This window comes from Rhagoletis pomonella, unplaced genomic scaffold, assembly GCF_013731165.1.
Source record: "Rhagoletis pomonella isolate Grant_MI unplaced genomic scaffold, Rhpom_1.0 Rhpom_scaffold_00002, whole genome shotgun sequence".
NCBI lineage: Eukaryota > Metazoa > Arthropoda > Insecta > Diptera > Tephritidae > Rhagoletis > Rhagoletis pomonella.
This window is the reverse complement of record NW_023458556.1, coordinates 14,167,332-14,186,583: the sequence shown is the minus strand read 5'-3', so window position 1 is coordinate 14,186,583 and position 19,252 is coordinate 14,167,332. Positions and strand designations below refer to the sequence as shown.

General features: G+C 34.8%; 1 protein-coding gene across 1 annotated transcript in view; it reads left to right on the top strand.

The window, feature by feature from the left end:
• LOC118733112 overlaps positions 1–18,624 on the top strand; it is a 27,222-nt gene extending 8,598 nt beyond the window's left edge. Inside the window, exons 2-3 of the mRNA XM_036462338.1 lie at positions 5,508–6,696; positions 18,265–18,624. Coding sequence (XP_036318231.1) covers positions 5,508–6,589 — 1,082 coding nt within the window. The 3' untranslated portion in view covers positions 6,590–6,696; positions 18,265–18,624. The remainder of the gene's footprint in view (positions 1–5,507; positions 6,697–18,264) is intronic.
• Positions 18,625–19,252: the final 628 nt, after the last annotated feature.

Below are 19,252 nucleotides of genomic sequence, written 5' to 3'. Positions count from 1 at the left end.
GGGTCGAAAGCGAATGTTTCAAGCTGGCAGCTTAGCTAACTTCATGCGAGCACACACACACACTCTAGTAGCAGCAAACGCGCACATACATTTACGGGGGGGGGCAGGGAAATACAGGCACTGTACTTAAATCTGGGCTTGCCGCCTCAGCAGTCACTTGCCGCCTCGCCTGACTTTATTCACATCACAAAATTTCTGTTTTATTCTCGCGTTAAAATTGCTATTTTTATAGCTCATTAAATTTTTGATTTATTCTCGCCGCGGTTACATGCGCCACTCTTTCACTTTGCAACGCAGAATTCTTATTTCTTTTATTTTTTATTTTTTTTTTTAGCGTTAAAGTGTATTTATGTCTGCTGAATGGTATTTGCAAGCTAAGGACTGCTGCTGAGCTGAATATAGCCGCTTGCTGCGATTTATACTCACTTACAAGCACGCATACCAATAAATTTTGAGGCGAAGGATTATTTGCGCCCAAAAGCATACTTCAATTTAGTGCGCGTTAAATAATGCACTCGTTTGCTGTCGCTCTACCAGCTAAATAGTATACTCGTACGATGTGTGCACTTAGCACATGCAAGCCTTGAAAATTTATGTGGATTTCATCAGCTGATAACATTTTTGCAAATTATTTTGAGAATAATGCTTTAGGGAGGAATTGGCAATCACTTAGAAATAGCTCAGAGTCCTTGCTTGCAACCAACAAGTCGGCTTTTCGAACAGCCAAACAGCTAGATGGCCTAGCTGTTGAACAACGAGCAGAGCAACCACTTAGGCAATCGACCTTCAGTGTAATTTAGTTGCAGACAGTCGTAGGCCGCTGGGCGGTGAGTGAGTGGGGCTGCTGAGTTACTCAGTCAGCTATAATCGGCATTCGTCTGCGCGCCAAATCGATTTGCGGTAATTGTGGTGATGAAAAAATTAAGCTAAATTTTATATGTATGTGTCTGCTGCGTCTGCAATTTTGGCTGCCCTCCTGTGGTTACCCACTCTCCCAGCGCGATTACAATACGCAAGTGGCTTATTAATTTTGATTTTTGTAATTTTCGTCTTTCACATAATTCATGGCATTAGAATTAATGCAGTCGATTTGGTATTCCCAAAATTATAACAAATTTTTTCTTTAATATTTCCATGTTTGATTTAATGAACTTGATGGACGGAGGTAATTATTTTCTTACTAAAGAAGACAGTAGCTTTCGCTTTTTTTTAAATTTATGAAATAATGAGCATAAATTGAGCTTTAGTATAAAAATGTAACAAATGGAAAATATGAAGCCCAATTCTTTCCACAGCCTTCATAGCTGGCCTAATGTGGGCTTTTATTGTCATCAGTTTTATTCTATTTTTTCCATTTCTTATTTGCGACTTTGAAGAATTTTTCTCGATTATTTTGGCTTTGGGTCGCCCAAGAAAAACTCAATCAATCACTCAGGGGCATTATGACTAAGGTAATTGCAATTATTTAATTATTTTGTAGGACAATTGAAAGACCGTAATTTGAAAGATTTTGATTATTGCCAACTTTCGTGGTGGAAAGCTCTTTTGAAAGAAAGCACTTGTACATCATTTTGCTCGCGCTGCTCCAATAATCGCAATAGCCGGGTGAGCAAAGAACTGGTGTGCCATTCTTGAGATATTAGGTTCGAATCTCTGGATAGCGGATTTTTTTTTTTTTTATAATAAAATGTGTTTCTTTTTTAAATTTAATTTTCTTTGCATTATATATTATTTTTTATATTTATATTTTTTTGAAAAGAAAAGTATGTATTTTGTTAACTTAATTCAGTTTGTAGAAGCTTATGTTTTTTTTTAAATTAATTTTTCTTTCTTTTAACTGAATTTTCTTTTAGTATTTAGATTTTATTGTAGACTTGAAAAAAGAGGTCAGGACGGTTGTTGGAGTCGTCGCTAGTCCCTGCCAAATGAAAATAATCGCAGTAGTAATGGAACTTACAACAAATCAAGCTGCTGAAACTAAAACTTGCAATAATTTCAGTGAAATTCGCATATTGTCCAGCATTTCGCTTTTCGAACTTTAATCCAGTACTCGTAATCAATAGTGACTGCTTTGAGTGTACGAAATCTGCATATAGGCATAGTGAACTAGGTACCTATCGATTACACAACATGCTTATTAGCGATTACAAACGCTAACAAGCGAGGTACATATCATAAGCCCTTTAGCTATGAAACTATAATACAGTATCTGACAAATGAGATTCTAGAATGTTTGATTTGGTTCTTAGTTGCTGTGAAAATGAGCAGACAATTGTGCGATTATGCAATGTTATTGGATTAACTAGTCGCTGCAGAAGCTGTTGAATGTTTGTTTAAAGTACAGTCTTGCGCATTAAAAAACCAGCTGAAAGCAGAAAAGGAAAATTACATAATTTAAGTTCCAGCAATATAATTGTTTCAACGATATTGTGTTTAAACACTAAAACAAAAAAACACACAAAAAAAAAAAATTCAGCAACAAAAATTACTATCAGACATTGAAGTGGTAATAAGTAATAGACTTTATTCTGGTGCATAGTTGAGCCTGTAGTATCAAATAAGCCTAGTGTCTGCGAAAATAACTCAAATGTGTGTAATATTTGGTTAGACAGAATTTTCGGCTCGTTTGCAAGCAAATTCACTTAAAGAATCATTGGTGCCATTTTTGTGCACAATACTGTGCCTCATAGATATATATATATATGTACTTTCATGTTTGAATCATAAGCGAATTTATGGAGTATTTGAAACACACCATTTGTACTAATTAAATAATGGAAAATATTTCGAAGTTCGAACACGTGAAAGGCCGCGGGTAGAGTGATGACGAGTGCAAACCGTGATCCTTGCTCGTGTGTGTTTATAAGTATGTAGGTATGTGAGAGAGTGCAACCTACATATTTAAGTGCAGATTAAATCATGGAAATAATGTTTGATTAAACAATACCTATAAAATCGTTGTACGTAGAGTATGTGTGCGTGTGCGTTTGTTCAATTATAAGCAATAGTATCCCAATAAACATATGGGTTGGAGATCAAGTGGAGATCCAATAAAAATTCCAAGGTCCAATGTTGATTTTCAAGTGTACCTCAATTGGAGAACCAACCCATTCTCTAACAAAGCGGCACATTTTTTGTATGGAAAATAATCTCAGTTCTCCACTTGAGAAAAGTTTGGATATCAATTTGAATTCAAACTTTATTCAACTTTTGGTCAAACCTTGTTGAAAATGTTGAATCTCCACCTGAGAATCAAGAATTTGTAAAAGATTGGAAAAAAGTTTGAAAAATGTTTCCTTTGTGCATATTGGGTAAATATTTACACAAACACATTAACACGAACGCGTTAATATATAACAAGATGCCACAATAAATTTTTGCTTGACATGCAAATGTAGAAAAAAAACATTTACGGACAGGAGTTGTGATAATGGACGTTTTTTTGTATGAACATATTAATATACATATGGGTCAAGACGTTGGGCGCTCAATATATTTGAATCGACCATTTGATTTGGATAAAGTTCAGGTAAAGGAAAGCATTAAAAAATTTTTTTCGAAAGTAAAAAATTTCACAATATTCGGATTTTGCAAGCTAATTTTTTTATTATCTCAAAAATTATTAAAATGCAAAAATAGTTCTGGTTTTAATTGTGATATTTGGGGCTATAAAAAAAAATATAAATTAAAAAAAGTCGAAAAATAAAAATTTCTAAATTCAAAATTTTGAAATTTAAAAATCTTAAAAGCAAACAATTATTAAATTTTTAACTCAGTGTTGTTTATGCAATACTTCTATCTGATCTTTCAAAATCTTTAAACTTTCACAGAGTTTGTTTAAGATATGAATTTTAAAGCTTTGAAAGTAAATACACATTTTTGCAAACTCTAAATTAAAACATTAAATTAAATACAAATTGTTTGCCATAATTTTATTTAGAGTTTGCATTTTTTTTTGTTAAATTTAAAAACTGATATCTTAAAAAGAATACCTTATTGAAAATTTCAGCATCATTTAAGATCAGTTGGAGTTATTGTATGTATAAAAAACAAGCCAAAATTTTTGCTAATACGATTTTTTATTTAATTTTTTTAATTTTTCGCGTTTACTTTAGAACGGACACCATTTAAGTAACTGGGTGAAAATTTCTCAACTGGACCTCGGATTTCAGTCACTTTGGAATTTTTGCGTACAAATTTGTGAGTAGAGGTTTACAAATGTGAAAGGGATTCTGAGAATATTTTTTTTTTAATTTAAATTTTTATAGTTTACATTTTAAAGCAATCTTTTTTTTAATTAATTTGCTCATAAAAAATTCGAAGATAGTTGATGAACTTTTTTTGCATGCGTAATGGAGCTTTAGAGAAAAAATGTTTATAATTTAAGAAAAATTTTTATAATATAGAAAAAAATGATTTTTTTATTAAAATATTATAAATATTCAAGTTACATTAAAAATATGTTCTCAATGAAAGTTTTCAATTTTGTTTATAGTTTCGAAAGCTACATCTATTGAAGAAATAATTTCTAAAAAAAAATGTTAGATGCATTGTGTTTATTAGTAACAACAGCATTTGTCCCAGCGCGCACCAGAGCGATAGACGCGGTTTTTAGAATCCGGTTTCCACCGTTTTTTTTTTATTTCTAAACGCGGTGTTTTTTAAATCACGAAAAATTAAGATTTAAGAAACACCGCAAACCTGTTTTTTAATTTCATTAAATTGGCCTCAATAAAAGTGTTGAGTTTTTCGAAGATTTCAAGGCTTTCTCTAAATAGTTTTAATATTATAGCCTAGGTTGTTTGAGATGAACAGTATATCATATCTGATTCCAATAAATAAATGTTTGGCGCTTAAAAGTTTTACGCATGTTTGGCCAAGCTTCTCCTCCAATGCGTGTTCTCATTCTTGATGTTGTAACACAAATATAGAGATATACACTTTCACTCCACCTCAGAAGAAGCTTTTTATGGCAAGGGTCCATTCGGGGGTTTGCCAGTGTCTGCCAGGGGATGACCGCTATTTCAGATACTCAAAAATTACGCTTGCGAAATCCCGGAAGTGGTGATATTTAGAATTTTGCATAACTTTGGAAAAACATTTTTTTAAATTATTTTGCTTTTGTAGAACTATTGCATTCATTGGTCGATTTGACATGGATTGACCCATATGTACATATATGCGCGCATATTGGTATGAATGTGTGTTAATTTTATAAGTGAATTTTTTGTAAACAGCAGAGTGAGACAAAAACATTTGCAAGGGGTTGCATGAAGATATATAAGCATCATGGGTACATTGTTACTTGCGCTATGATCCTCTTGTTGCTAGCTTTACCTGTTTTTATTTGAATGCTTTGTCTGCTAAATGCATCCTTGTGGGTATGGGGAAAGTATTCATGTCACATAATTTAATTGAAATTCAAAAAACAACCTAGCTGCACTGCATCACTGCTACAACATTGAAATATTGTTTTGATGTTCGTCTGTTTTCTCATTTTCCCACAGATACGCTTCACATTAAGTACCCGCATGGACCGTCCGCAGTTGAAATAAATCGTCTACTCAATTCAACATCCACAACAACGTTGGATATTTCTACTGGTGGCAAAGGTGCGCTCGGCAATAGTAAATGGCGTACGGATGGGCAAAACAGCGAGGGTCACCTGAGTGGCGTGGGCGTGGGCGGCGGCGGCGGTGGCGGTGGCGGACGTGCTGGTGAATATCAGCCTGACTTGCTGCCCGCGTACAGCACCCATAAAGCAGCCAACAATAGTGGCAGTAACAATAACATTAATGGTCATGCCAACAGTGTGGCCGGCAATCAGCAAGGACAGCTTTATAGTCCGATAAAAACCACGAGGACAATAAATCTGCACGATGACCAGCAAATGTCACAACAACAACAGCAACATCAGCAGCAACACCAACAAATAACAAATCAACAACCCATTGTGGCCAAGTCTAAATATAATATCCATGCGCAAGAGTATTTGCAATCCAGGTATGGCGCCGCAAGTAAACCCAGCGAAAAGACTTTGCGTCGCGGTGAAGTGATTGCGGTGGCGACGACTAGCATCGCACTCAACAGCACCGGGTCGTTGCCAACAACAACTGTCAGTGCAGGTGGCGTGACGCCGCAGGCGGAAAGTGGCTTCTCGACGCTGCAACGGCATAGCAAATCAGTCGCGTTGCCACCGCGCACACCACCCACCGATACGTATTCCGCAGCCGCAGCAGCAGCAGCAGCAGCAGTAGCAGCTACTGGCCAGAGCCATTCTAACAGTTATGGCTATGAATATCGCCAACCACCACCGCCTCCCTACAACTCAGCGCATCGCACGGCCAGTGGCTTGCAGTTGTTACAGCGTCGCACCAGCATAAACAACGAGCAGAATAGTGAGCAGACGAGCGCGACTAAGGATCTTGGCTATCGAGAAGCGCTGATGGGCAGCAACTATGGCGGTGTTGGAGGTGTTGGTATGGGCGATGGCGCGCGTCAAACCATTGTAACAGCTTCCTCATCGCTGCAATTCCTGACGACTACTGGCTATGGTGGCAGTGTGGCGCCACAACGTCAGCTGCTTTGATTATCGACACAGGCGGGCGTGCTGAGATAGAACATTGGGCGGCTGCTATAAGCAGCATTCTGAGATGTAGTGATTTTACGGGCGGTCGGGAATTCGGAAAATTTAGGGTGAGTCTAAAATGAAAAAAATAATAATAATACGAAAGTTGCGTTCCTTGGTAAAGAAATTCACGTTGGTGAACAAAAAAACGTAGAATTCTATAACATTTCTACGAAAAAATTTATTTTTCCCATATAAAAATACATGAAAAACTTTGAGCGCTTTAAGCGACCTCTAAATATTTTTTGATTTCTAAATAAAAAAACAGGGGTATACTCTTTTTCGATATAGAATAATCCTAGGGGGTGAGAGCATTACAATTCCGACCTTACTGTTTTTGGACCACCCTAATGTACATATTCAATACAATTTAGAAACGGAGCTTTTTTAATACTTTGGTGCCAGAATAAAAAAAAAAATCTTTAAAACTATCTTACCTATTGTATTTCAAAGGACTTGCAACCATCTTAGACAGAATTGCACTGTTAACCTAACCTAACCTTGCTTTTGCTGAAAGCAGCCATATTTTCTAAGAATCTTAAACCTAAATGTGAAGTGAATTGGATAGGATAATTTCGCGAGTGATGCCAGACAATCAACACGCAGAAAACGAAATGTATAGCCTTTTGATAAAATAAAATTTACAATTTTTCTGTGAAATAGAAAATGCCTGGGTGCTCATATTGAATTTTCCTGATTATTTTTTTGGTTTTAAAACAAGAGTAAATAGACTGTTTCTAAAGTCAAATAAATATTTTCCAAATTCTATAGAATAATGTTGTTCAAAAAGCAATTTTTTTTTATTTTTTCTGGGAGCTCTTTTGAATAAGACACAAATTTTAGTTAGCGATATTTTTTAATTGCAGCCAGTAAAACAAGCCATAATAAATTCTGCATTTGTTATACATATATGTATGTATGTTTGTATGTACAAAACCAACGATGAGCAAAATAACAGAAGAATAACAAAGGCAAAAGCAAATGATACACTACTACATACTCACATACTCACAATACCTTTTTGTGTTTTTTTGTTTGTTTTGGCATTTCCAATTGGGTGGCTTGCAACCGTTTCAGTTTTTGCAACAGGCAGGCCACAAACGACAAAAAAGACAATGATTGTGCAAACCGTCCGACCGATGCATTCTGAAATTCGATGCGCCGTTGTGCCTTTCACAAATAAAAATGTGTACATATAAGTACTCACACGTACACCTGCATTTACATATTTATGTACGTATGTTTGCATGCGCGCAAGTGCTGTCCATTCAAATATGTAGGACAGTTGAGCTGAGTATGCAAGTTATTGCCACGTAAGAGTGCTTGTGTGCAAGTGCGATTGTAAGTGTGTGCTTGTGTAGCAGCATCAGCGCAACAACGTTGATGATGGTTGCACATTTCGATTGCAACATGACACACAACAACGACATAATAGCTGCAACCTGAACTGCTGATTTGTCATTGAAGCATTCAAGCATATCGCCATTTTAGCATTTCACTATTCTTCGGCGATATTTCACTTTTGCTTTTTCACTCTTCAGCGGCGCATTTGCTATTGACTTTTGTATTTCCACTGACTATTATTGCTTATAACTGTTTGTTGTGGGGATTTTTTTTCATTGTGGTGTGCCTACAATATTTGCAGGCTGCTGCAAGCTCACGAGCACCAGAATCAGAAACGCTAACCACGTTGAGTCTTCTATGCAAGAATCTACATACTTACATACATACATATATGGGTACAAGCAGCAATGCGGAATGGCCAAATGCGAGTGTTGTAGGAATGCTTCTTTCTACATTTGATGTTGGCTGTTTCCTTTGCGAAGTGCACTGCTGATGCTGTCTGTTGGCATTTAATTTTCGCAACGAATAGCGAATAGTGAATATCTATCGACTAAACTGGGTCACTTGGTTGCTTGCCGGCAATAAACTCCCGAAGCGCGGCGCCGTTGCACAAAGCACAAGTGTGTGTGTGTGAGTCGAGTTGCGACTGTGGTGGCGTTGCCTGAGTGTTGGAGTTGCAAAATTTTTCGCACATTTCACAAAAGTGAATGTTGTGCAGTTTGCATGCATACTTTGTAAGTGTAAGTAAGTTTACTGAAAACGCTTAATTAGTAGATGATACGCTGATGGCGTGAGGAAATTTTTTCATACTCTAATTGCTCTCAAAAGATATTTCTAAACAAACGTTTCTCCCAAAGGATGAATTTTGATTGCAGGTTGAATTAAAAATATATACTAAACTTATATATGTATGTAGTATCTAAGCGTGTTTGCGTGATAGATTCTCAATAAATACTCAATAAATACCGTTTTTTAAAACCGTTTTCAAAGGGTGATCCTTTAACTCTCAACATCATTTGCCAACCTTTTATAAGGCCCTACCTAAAAATATAAAGACATCCGCGCATATTCCAAAATTAAAAAAAAGCCTTTATGATCCTTACCAGGGTTTGAACATTTTTTTATTGCACAAATTCGACAAAACTTTGACTTTGCCCAGCTATGCCTTAGCGAATTTCTGAGTTTTTATGAATAACTTAAGTCGCTATTGAGAAGTTTAAATACGCTGAGCTACAGCTCGTAAAAGCAAAATGTTTTTTGCAATTTTTTAAAAAAAAATCTTATTTTTGCAAACTCTGGTAGTGACCCCTAAAATTTAGGAATTTTCCTGGACGACTTTATTTTGCACGCAAAACAAAATGGAGGGTTGCCTAATACAAAATTTAGATATTGATATTTTTAGGGAGCACCCTAATATGTATAGCATATTGTAGGTTTTTCACTTATATATATTGAAAATTTTGTTCCTCGTTTTAGCGATTTCTGGTTAAATATTTTGCCATCAATTCTCTGTTGGCATCTATTTTGTACTCGTACAAACCGACTGAATAAATGGGCCACAGTTGTTATCCGTTTGCATTTACTGCGCATCTCGGGAGACAGCTGCTCACAGATAAATTTATCTGTAATAATACAAGTGATTAACAAATGATCGACAAAATTCGTCAACATATAGTTCGATAATGCTGTGGGTAAATATGTCGATTTTTTTTCATCTAAAAACAGGACATCGTCAAAGAGTGTAGCTCACTGGTGAGCAGGCATTACAATGAGCTGAGCGACCACCTTCTATTACATTGCCCAGTTTTGGCAGCGACAAATCAATAGAATCAGTTCGCAGGAATGGTCCGCTGTCGTATATATAAATAGACTGTAAAGAAAGGCGTATAATACTTTTACGAAAGTTGTTAATGATAAAACTGGAGGAATCTTCTTCTTGGACGCTCCCGGTGGAAAACGAAGAACTTTTTTGATCATATTGGTTCTGGTCACGATTTGCTTGCAAAAAGATATTGCAGTTGCCTTTGTCTCATCAGGAACGGCAACTAAACCTGTTGTTGATATGTCATCGAACAGCTCAATTAGCACTCAAGTCGGCACATCTCAAAGAGCTGTTCGATGGCTTAGGTTCTTCAGCAATGCAAATTGATCGTGTCTGCTTCGAATATATGGTGGCAAATAAGAAGCATTAGATAATAATATCTCAAAACTGGAAATAAATTGATTAATTTTGAATTAAGATATTGATTCTAAGGAATAAACCTATGGAAATCCATCTCCAAATCATTTTTGTGAAAAATTTTGTTGGCGAATAGAATGGCTTCCCAATGAGAGGTTCTTTCGTATATTTAAATAACTACTTTATAATGTACATACATATACATACATACATGCACTTATATAAGTATATTTTGGTAATAAATTCTTTCTGACGTAATGAAGGAAATTAAAATCCAAAAAATCCAAAAAATATTTTTTTTTCACACAATAAGTTGTAGAATAAATTGAACATATCATTAGCCCTATAACTAACGGCAACTGAGCGTGCCTACATCCGTTCATACAAAAAGGAGGTTTGCAACAGTATTCCTAAAGCAAGTCAAAGAAACTGTAAAGGCAGAAAACAATAATAAATTAAAGGGAGAAAAATGAAACGCACGATGAGCGCGTGTTTGAGGCGAAAGAAGTGTGGCAACATAAAGTGACTTAATGTTCAAACTTACGCACTACGAAAAAAAACATTAAAAAAAATCAGATATCAAAAGTTGGGCATATAGATATACACAGGAACATTAGAGTTGTCCAAAAAACAGTAAAGTCGGAATTTTAATGCCGCCACCTCCGAGGACTCTTTTATACAAAAAAAATACCCCTATTTCGATTTTTGAAATCTAAATATATTTTGAGGGTGCTCAAAGTGCTCAAAGTTTTCCATGAATTTTATATGGAAAAAAAAAACTTTTCGTAGAAATGGTACACAATTTTTTAAAATCCATATTTTTTGATGGAAAACTCTGGTTCTCGTCAGGAGACGTCTAATAATAATATCCAATTGTTTATTGAACCCTTTTATAATACTAAACATTTTTTATTGGTTCGCTTATTGCATTTGCTGGGGGTTTTTGGCGGACCTGTAAAATATAGTTACAATGAAAATGTGATTAAATGAACAATTGGGTATTATTACTGGAAATCTCCTAAAGAGAAACAGGGTTTTCTGATCAAAAAATATTGATTTTCAATAACTCTATACAATTTCTACGAAAATTTGTATTTTCCTATATAAAATACATGGAAAACTTTGAGCGCTTTAAGCACTCTTCAAATATTTTTTGATTTCAAAATAAAATAATGTAGGGGTATACTTTTTTTTTGGTACAGAACAATCCTATGGAATGGCGGCATTTAAGATTCCGACTTTACTGTTTTTGGACCTCTCTAATTTACATTAGTGTAGTATTAATGTACGTCTAAACAGAAAAGTGAAAATTTCCAAGAAATTTAATTTAGTCCAAGTGTATGTGTATGTATATGTACATATATACATATTTCGTATTGTCAGTGCAAATGAAAGTAAGTTAAAAGTATTATACGGAAGTTAGTTTCCGTCCATCAGCTGCCTCTTCATCTTTTTTGACTTTTGCACCAAATCATGGCACACAACCGCAGCAGACGCAGTGGGACGCGGCATTGCTTTCCTTTGACTGCCTTGCAGCTATTATTCTCGGCGGCTGAAAATATAATACGATTGCCTGCCATCGACTGGCGGAAGCGGATGTTTGCTGGTTTTATTGTTGAGCCAACCATAAGAGGAGCAGTAAAAGTGAAAAGAAACAGATAGAGAGAGTGAGATCAAGAGGGGAGAAAAAGATGTAAATGTGCGAAGCAAATAGAATGAATGGTGCAATAAAAAGCGTAAAATTTCATTTTTAGTTGAGGGGAAAAGTTTTATTGTTTACAAAAGGTTAAATGTTGGAATGTTTAAAAATTCATATTTTATTCATCTACATGGAATACTTAATTTTTTTCTCTCCTGCCGACACTAGCTTGCATACTAAAAATAAAAGAGAGAAATCATAGACATCTTTTGGCACGTATTTTGTAGCTTCTGCTTTTCGCTTACTTTTGCTATTCTTTTATACTTACCTAAAAAAACTCGTTTCTGCTCTTCTTAATTTGTTTATCCTTCTTGATCTTGAGCATCAAACTTTGGCTACTTAGCATAATATGCCAATGCATTGACAAGACGCTGCACAGTGGATGTAACAACCGCTTTTATTTCCCATTTAGCATGCAGATGTTAGCGAAAAAATTAATAAAAATCAACGCGAACTCTTAGCCACATGCGATTTGCATACTATAATTAATGATCTATAAAATTCCATACCCAAAATTTTTATAAAAACCAAAAACAAAAAAAAAATCTTTTGGAGAAAAATTTTGTATAACATTTCAAATTATTTTTTAATTTTTTTTCGTTTTGGGAGAATCCAACAATTGTCTTCAACTAGTTTTTATTATGCAACATTTATTAGCTGGAACAGGAGAATCGATCTTCTTCGAAATTGCCACTTTTTCTGCATTTTGCACTAAAAAAAATTTAACACAAAAAAATAAAACATCAGAAATCGGGCTAAACTTGTCTCTTGCAAGTTTTATAAGCTTTCATTTAAAAAATAATAATAAAATTGGTTTAAAAGGGAAGACTCCAATTAATTATGAATATTACATTCCATTTATTGACCACTGTGCGTTGGTCCCAGCGGTATGTGCCATAATAAAGTCACAACTCAGGAAATGCTCAGGAAAGTCTCTAAAAATTATGGTTATTTTATGCAGTAGTCACTTGATAGCTTCGCAATTTATTGGTAAGTATAGTAGGTGTTAAATGAAGTTGATAAAGTTTTTTTTTGCCAATATAATTTTTATAGAGTTCCTTAAACTTTCCGTAAGACTTATGGGATTTGATAATTGAAATTTTTATCAGCAGTAGTCGCAAGATGGCAGCCGCTGTGGCTGAGTGGTTAGAGGTGCGTACCACCAGTAAGTAAGATCCGGGTTCGACCCCTAGTCCGAGCAACATATAAATTAGAAGAAGTATTTTCTTCTTCTTGCTTCTTAACCAGAAAATTCGATTTTTTTCGAAACTTTTAGGAATTTGCAGTTTTTTTTTGGACCATTCATACTTATTTCTAGATCCTTCATATTTTACTTTTTGGAAAATACCAGGAATTCGTGAAATTTTTAAGTCCTTTCTGCAGCTTTTTGAATATTTCAGGACTTCTCGGGCTTATCTTCTCGAATTTTTTCCAAACGCTTCGCAATTATTCATGTTTTATTTTTTTCGACTTTAGGCACCTTTCTGGAACCATTAAAGATATATGTATTGTGCTTATTTATAAGAACTATTTTAAAATCTTTTGGGATTAGTCCAAAGGTTTGCGATTTTCCGTGAGTTGCCGAAATTTTTCGTACACTGAGCGAAATAATGCGTAGTAAAAATGAATACTTAATATTTGATTATCCTTTAAAAATGTTCGAATTTAAAAATAATATTTTTATACAAAATTTATTACGCACGTATTTGACTGTTCACATCTGAGCATATATATGAGTGTACTCTGAGAGCGGTGACAACACACACATTCATACATTGTACATGTTTATCCGTACAAATCGCGTGCTGTGGTGTTGATGGATATTCAACATTTGAAAGCAAATTTATATGCCTGGGTGTAGCTGAGTGCGCAAAGATGCTTGCTACAGTTGTTGATATCCGGAGATGGTCGGGTTCGAATTCCACTGCAGGCAACATGCAAATTAATTTTTTTTTTTTAGTTTTTGTCTTGATTATTCACTTCACGGATGCTTTTTCAGTACGAACGCGGTCATTTTAATATGCGCGTAATTGAATTGAATATTAACCAATATACAGTACTTTCGTTGACGTTTATAGTAAGACCAATTACGTTTCTATTTGATTCTAATATTTTTTTCCCTCAGTGTAGTTGCGGGGACTTTTCAAATTCTATTTTGGCGAAAATGGATTTTGCAATTAAGTGTTTTCGGATAAATTTGGGCTTCTGATTTATAAAAAAAAAATATTCTCTTAGCCAGTATAGTCGTGGGTGTAGCTGTGATATGAGAACATTTAACTTAGTGCACTCAACAAGAAATCACCGCTCCAAAGCTCACCTGGTCTTTCAAATACTTTATCATGCCCATTAAATAGCTATTGTAACAAAATCTTGTTTAATATAAAATCAGTTACATTTGCCATTCTACGAATGACCGCCTAGAGGCGGGCTAAGGATTAGAGGGTTAAGAGCTTTCGGGTTTTGCTCGGGACGTTATGTTTTATTTTTCGGAATTCCGGTTACTTTTTTGAGACCTTCAATATTTTTTTTTCGTTTTTATTTATTGGGATGTTAGACGCGTTTGCAGTTTCCTCAATACATTTCGGTATTCTTTGTGTTTTCTTTTCTGGGGATGTTTTTTCGATAATTTACCAACTTTTGTGTTTATTTTTTGGGACCTTAGGAAGTAGCGGGAATTTCCCGGGATATTTCGGAGCTCTGCGTTATTTACTTGCAATTTTTGCGATTTTAGAGACTTTTTCGTGAAATTTCTCTATCCATTTTGTTAATTTTTGGGATCATTTAGTATTTTTCTGTTTTTTTCGTGTTGCATTTTTTGAGCTTTCTGGGGGCTTTTGATTCCTGTGAAGCTCTATCGTTTTTCCATAAGGTTTGGGACTATTCTCGAATTTAGGGATTTTCCCCTGGCTTTTCCTAGTACCTGTGTTTTGTTTTTTCGGAATTTTTAGTAGTTTGCGGAACCTCTCAAGACCTATCACTTTTTTTTATTTATTTTTAATCTTTTTAAGATTTCTAAGGAGCTTTCGTATTTTATTTTTCTGACTTTGCTAAGTTTTTTAGTCTAAAAACAATCTGAACGCTTTTTCCTCTTAAGAAATAACAAGAGAGCTAGCTTTTTCAGTATCTCGCGATCAAAGTATCAAAAGTCAAAAGATAACTAACCTTTTGTGTTTTTATTTATAACTCCTGAGTATTAACTGGACACACATTAAATAAACTTTTACAAAATAATCGTTTCTCTCTATCTTCTCTATAATAAAATAAGTAAATTGACGCTATTATGGCTGTAGACGTCGACGTCGATGTAATTTTTTCATCAAAAAATAGCCGTCGTAAGTCCAACTCCAGCTACGCTGACGATAGTATTTTTGAGGTAAGGTGTTCCTCGCAAAAATACTGTGGTTAGCATAAATGAAGTTGGACTTACGAAGGCTATATTTTGATGAAAAAATTGCATCGACGTCGACATCGGCAACCATAATAGGGCCGAATATTTTCATATATGTAAGTAAGCTTAAATACATATATATGTATTCGCATAAAGCAACATTATAACGATGATTGTTTCATGATTGAGTGTCATGAGATTTAGAGTCCATAGTTTTTTCTTCTAATACAAAAAAAAAAACAGAAATCCATAAAGTTTTATATATTTTTTCTAATTTATGCAGATGACATTCCTAACTCTAATCCATGCGAATACCCTATGGCATGCTTTGTTCAAACTAGCGCAGCAGTAGTTACCTTTTATTCACTTATTCGAAAAAAAAAATAATTCGAACCACTTTTTCTCTATAAACAATTTTATCATCAGCCTGTCCCTAACGAACTGCCAATGGCTATCATGCATGACGTATGAGTGACAAATACGCACATATCCAATAACACTTATCACAATAAAGTGCAAAGTGAATCAAATTGCTATCAAATCGAAAGCTACAAAATGCAGAAAAACTTCTTAAACTGATATGTTGCAGTCGACAAAAAGTCAGCTTTGCAACACATTGCCTGCACTAAGTATACGTACATAGATACCTAAGTAGATGCATAGGTACATACCTATGTACAAATTTCACTCTATAAATAAATGTTTTCTCAAACGAGCACAAACTCACTTTATATGGAAATTTTTCTTGGTGATTTTGTGATGAGTTTTTGAATTGAATTGCATTTGAATTTGCTGCTTGAAAAATCAAAAATGAATGTTGTGTCTAAGAATTGGGTAAATAGCAAAAATGAAAAGTAGAAAAGGAGAGCTAAAAGAGAGGCGCCTCTAATATGCAGAGCTTGGAAAATGTGGCATTTAACGTTTTTTCTTCATCTAAGTCGCTTTACTAAAATGACAATGGAATTGCTGGCAGAATGTGCACAAACAACAATAAAATACCAAAAATAGAAAATATGAACCCTCCAGCACAATTCTGCACACACACACTGCATGTGTATATGTATGTATGTATGTATGTGCGCAGATGCATATCAGCCAATAGAGATTTGTTAAAGCAGCTGTGAGCATACAAGTTGCCTGCAGCATGTTGGCCATTGCATTAGAAACGAAGGGAAGGGAGGGGGCCGAAATGGCAGTGGCAACAACAAATACTTATAACTATGATAAGAACCAAAGATGCAGTTTGCAGCTGCAAGCACAGTGGTAAAAGCCAAGAAGTCAGCAAAAGCAAATACACAGCTGTGGCTGGTAAACAACAGCAAAGACGGACACACACACACGCAGGCACATACTGATGCGATTTTCCAATACGTTTTTTTCCATTTTTTTTTTTTTTCAATGTACGTCAAATGTTGCACTGCTTTTGCACGCATAGAGCCACACTACGCGATGTTGAGTAAAAACGAAGTCAACAGCTGAAACAAAAACAACATAAGGGGAATGCAACATCATCAATGTGCAACATTTGTTGACAATTGAATTCGAATTTGGTTTTCTGCAAATTTACGAACGTTTTACTCTTTTCCCTCTTTCCCTACTCTAGCTGGCATCATTGCTTCTTGATTGTCTGCATTTCGACTGCTAGCATTTCTCTAACGATTTGTTTTTCTTATAAAAATTTTGGACGGGCTCACATGGAATATATGTAGTGCAACAACAGCTGCTCGCCGCAGACAACATAAAAATTTGTGATATGCAGTGGCAGCTGAAAATCTGAAAGGCATTGCGAGCAGTGGTAGTACTTAGCGTTTGGATGAAAATGTGGGAGGAGAGGTAGATGTGCTCGAGTATTGAACGGTGCAGCAGGCAGCTTTGTAAAAAAAAGATAAAAGCCAGAGGAGCTCTGATGAAAGTAAAGTTGAAATTGATAACCTTCGGCCTTACATGGGTATAGCTAGGGAGAAGTTAAAAGGAGGGGAAAAATACAATGGATATGAAGAAAAATAGGGCAATGATAAAAAGTACTTGCAAATAGTATGACTATATGACAAAGTGGAGCAAATGTAGCAGCATACACATAAATGTACATATGCTATACAATAGGGTGTTCCAGAACTGAAGAATATAGAAAATAAGAAGACCCGAAATATGTTACTAAAAATAAATATTTTTAATCGAGTAAAAATATTGCCCTTCGGAAATTTAAAAAAAAATTAATTTCGATACATATTTAACTTTAATTCGATGCATATTCAACTTTAAAACAATTTTTTCATAATCTCTTCTTTACATACTAAAATTAGGTTTTTTTATTTGTTCGTGAAAAACATCGCACACGGTTTGTAAAAATAGTAAGTAAAATTTTAAAGTTAAATTTGCATATAGGTCTATTGCTGGAAGACCTCTAAAGGGAAAAACTGGTATTCGTTAAAAAATATTTGTTTTTTTTTGCGATTTTATAGCAATTTTACGAAAAGTTTATTTTCCCCATATAAAATATATGGCACACGTCAAAGCCCCGGCGGCATGATTAAATATTTACCGATTTCAAATTAACAAAATATGAGCCTCGTTTTTCCCCATTTTCTATGATCCTGGTGGTGGCAGCAAGAAAGAAAGAATTAAGTTTCATGTGCTGAGTGAATCTCGTTGCCATATTGGGATATTAAATCCATCTATTTACATTACCTATTTTTTTTTTACACATATATATTTTGATGAAGTTGACTGCAAATTAACTAGCTGGCAAAAAAGTGACAAAACCTCTGCATAATTTGAATGTTCTCTCAACGGCAAAATTACAGTCCGCTTTATAAATGCTGAAAACTTTCAACTTTGCTGTTGCCTTATGTCCTTTCACTGATAAATGTCAACATAAACTTAACTTCGTTTGCTATAAACTTTCTACTAAAAAATATTCTTTCGTTCCCGGTATACACATATTTTTAAATTATTAATTTTGTCAATATATTTTGAAATGTTTTTCACGTAGTAAATTTATTATTGAGATTAATTTTTATTTACAGGTCTTCAAGTATGCAGTAATGACATTTTGCCATTTGGATTTCTTCAAGAATATTGTGGCGAAAACGCAATTGTGTTGTAAACATATTCGAGAGATCAAAAAACCTTTAAAATGTTTGGAATTTTTTAACTTATAACTAACATAAATTTTTTAAGGCTAAATAAGAATTTTGCTTTAAGTAAACATTTATAAAGTTTTTTTAGTGAAACAATTTAGATATCTGACTTTAGAATTTTTCGCTTTAAATTTAAAAAGCTTTAAATTTGTTGTCTTATATTAATATTTTTGTGACTATTTCTTAAAGAGCAAACTAATTTTTTTTGCATAGTTCGTATGAACTTGGCATTTTGGTGTTTAGACCAATGGCGAAATTATCAATAGAACTGCTCATTATTATTAAGTTTGAATACATTTACCTAAATAACAGACAATAAGCTCTTCCTTAGTAGTTCATTGGCGACCTCCTTTGCTTTGATCTCGCAGGTATCCTGGCAGCTTGCAGAGTGTTACCGTGTTTCTCGCTGCCAGGAGGTGAAAGGGTCAAAGTTCTCCTTCACGTGGTCATTAATCTATTGAATACTGGCCTGATGGCCTCCTAGCTCTCTGAAAAGATAACAACAGTAAGTATAAACGCGGCTCCTTTAAAGCCAATTTCCAATTTTTATCTGGCGCAAGTCAAGATTACTGACAACTTGGGGTGAAAGATTACTGGCAACTTGCCCATCTGCCCTTAACATCCATTCTTAACCTCTCTATGTACAAGGAATCGAGGTGAGGGATCCAATCTATAGGTTTGATCTGAAGTTGTTTACCGAACCAGCAGTGGGACTCTGAAAATCGATGTCGCTAATTTGGATCGCTAAAAATCCCTAAAAGAAAATCCGGCACTCTTAACTACCTGCAAACTTTTGAAATTCCACAAAAAAAACATTTTTTTGTAGATATACATATGGGGTATTCCATCGTCACGGGTGGGACATTTGTACAGC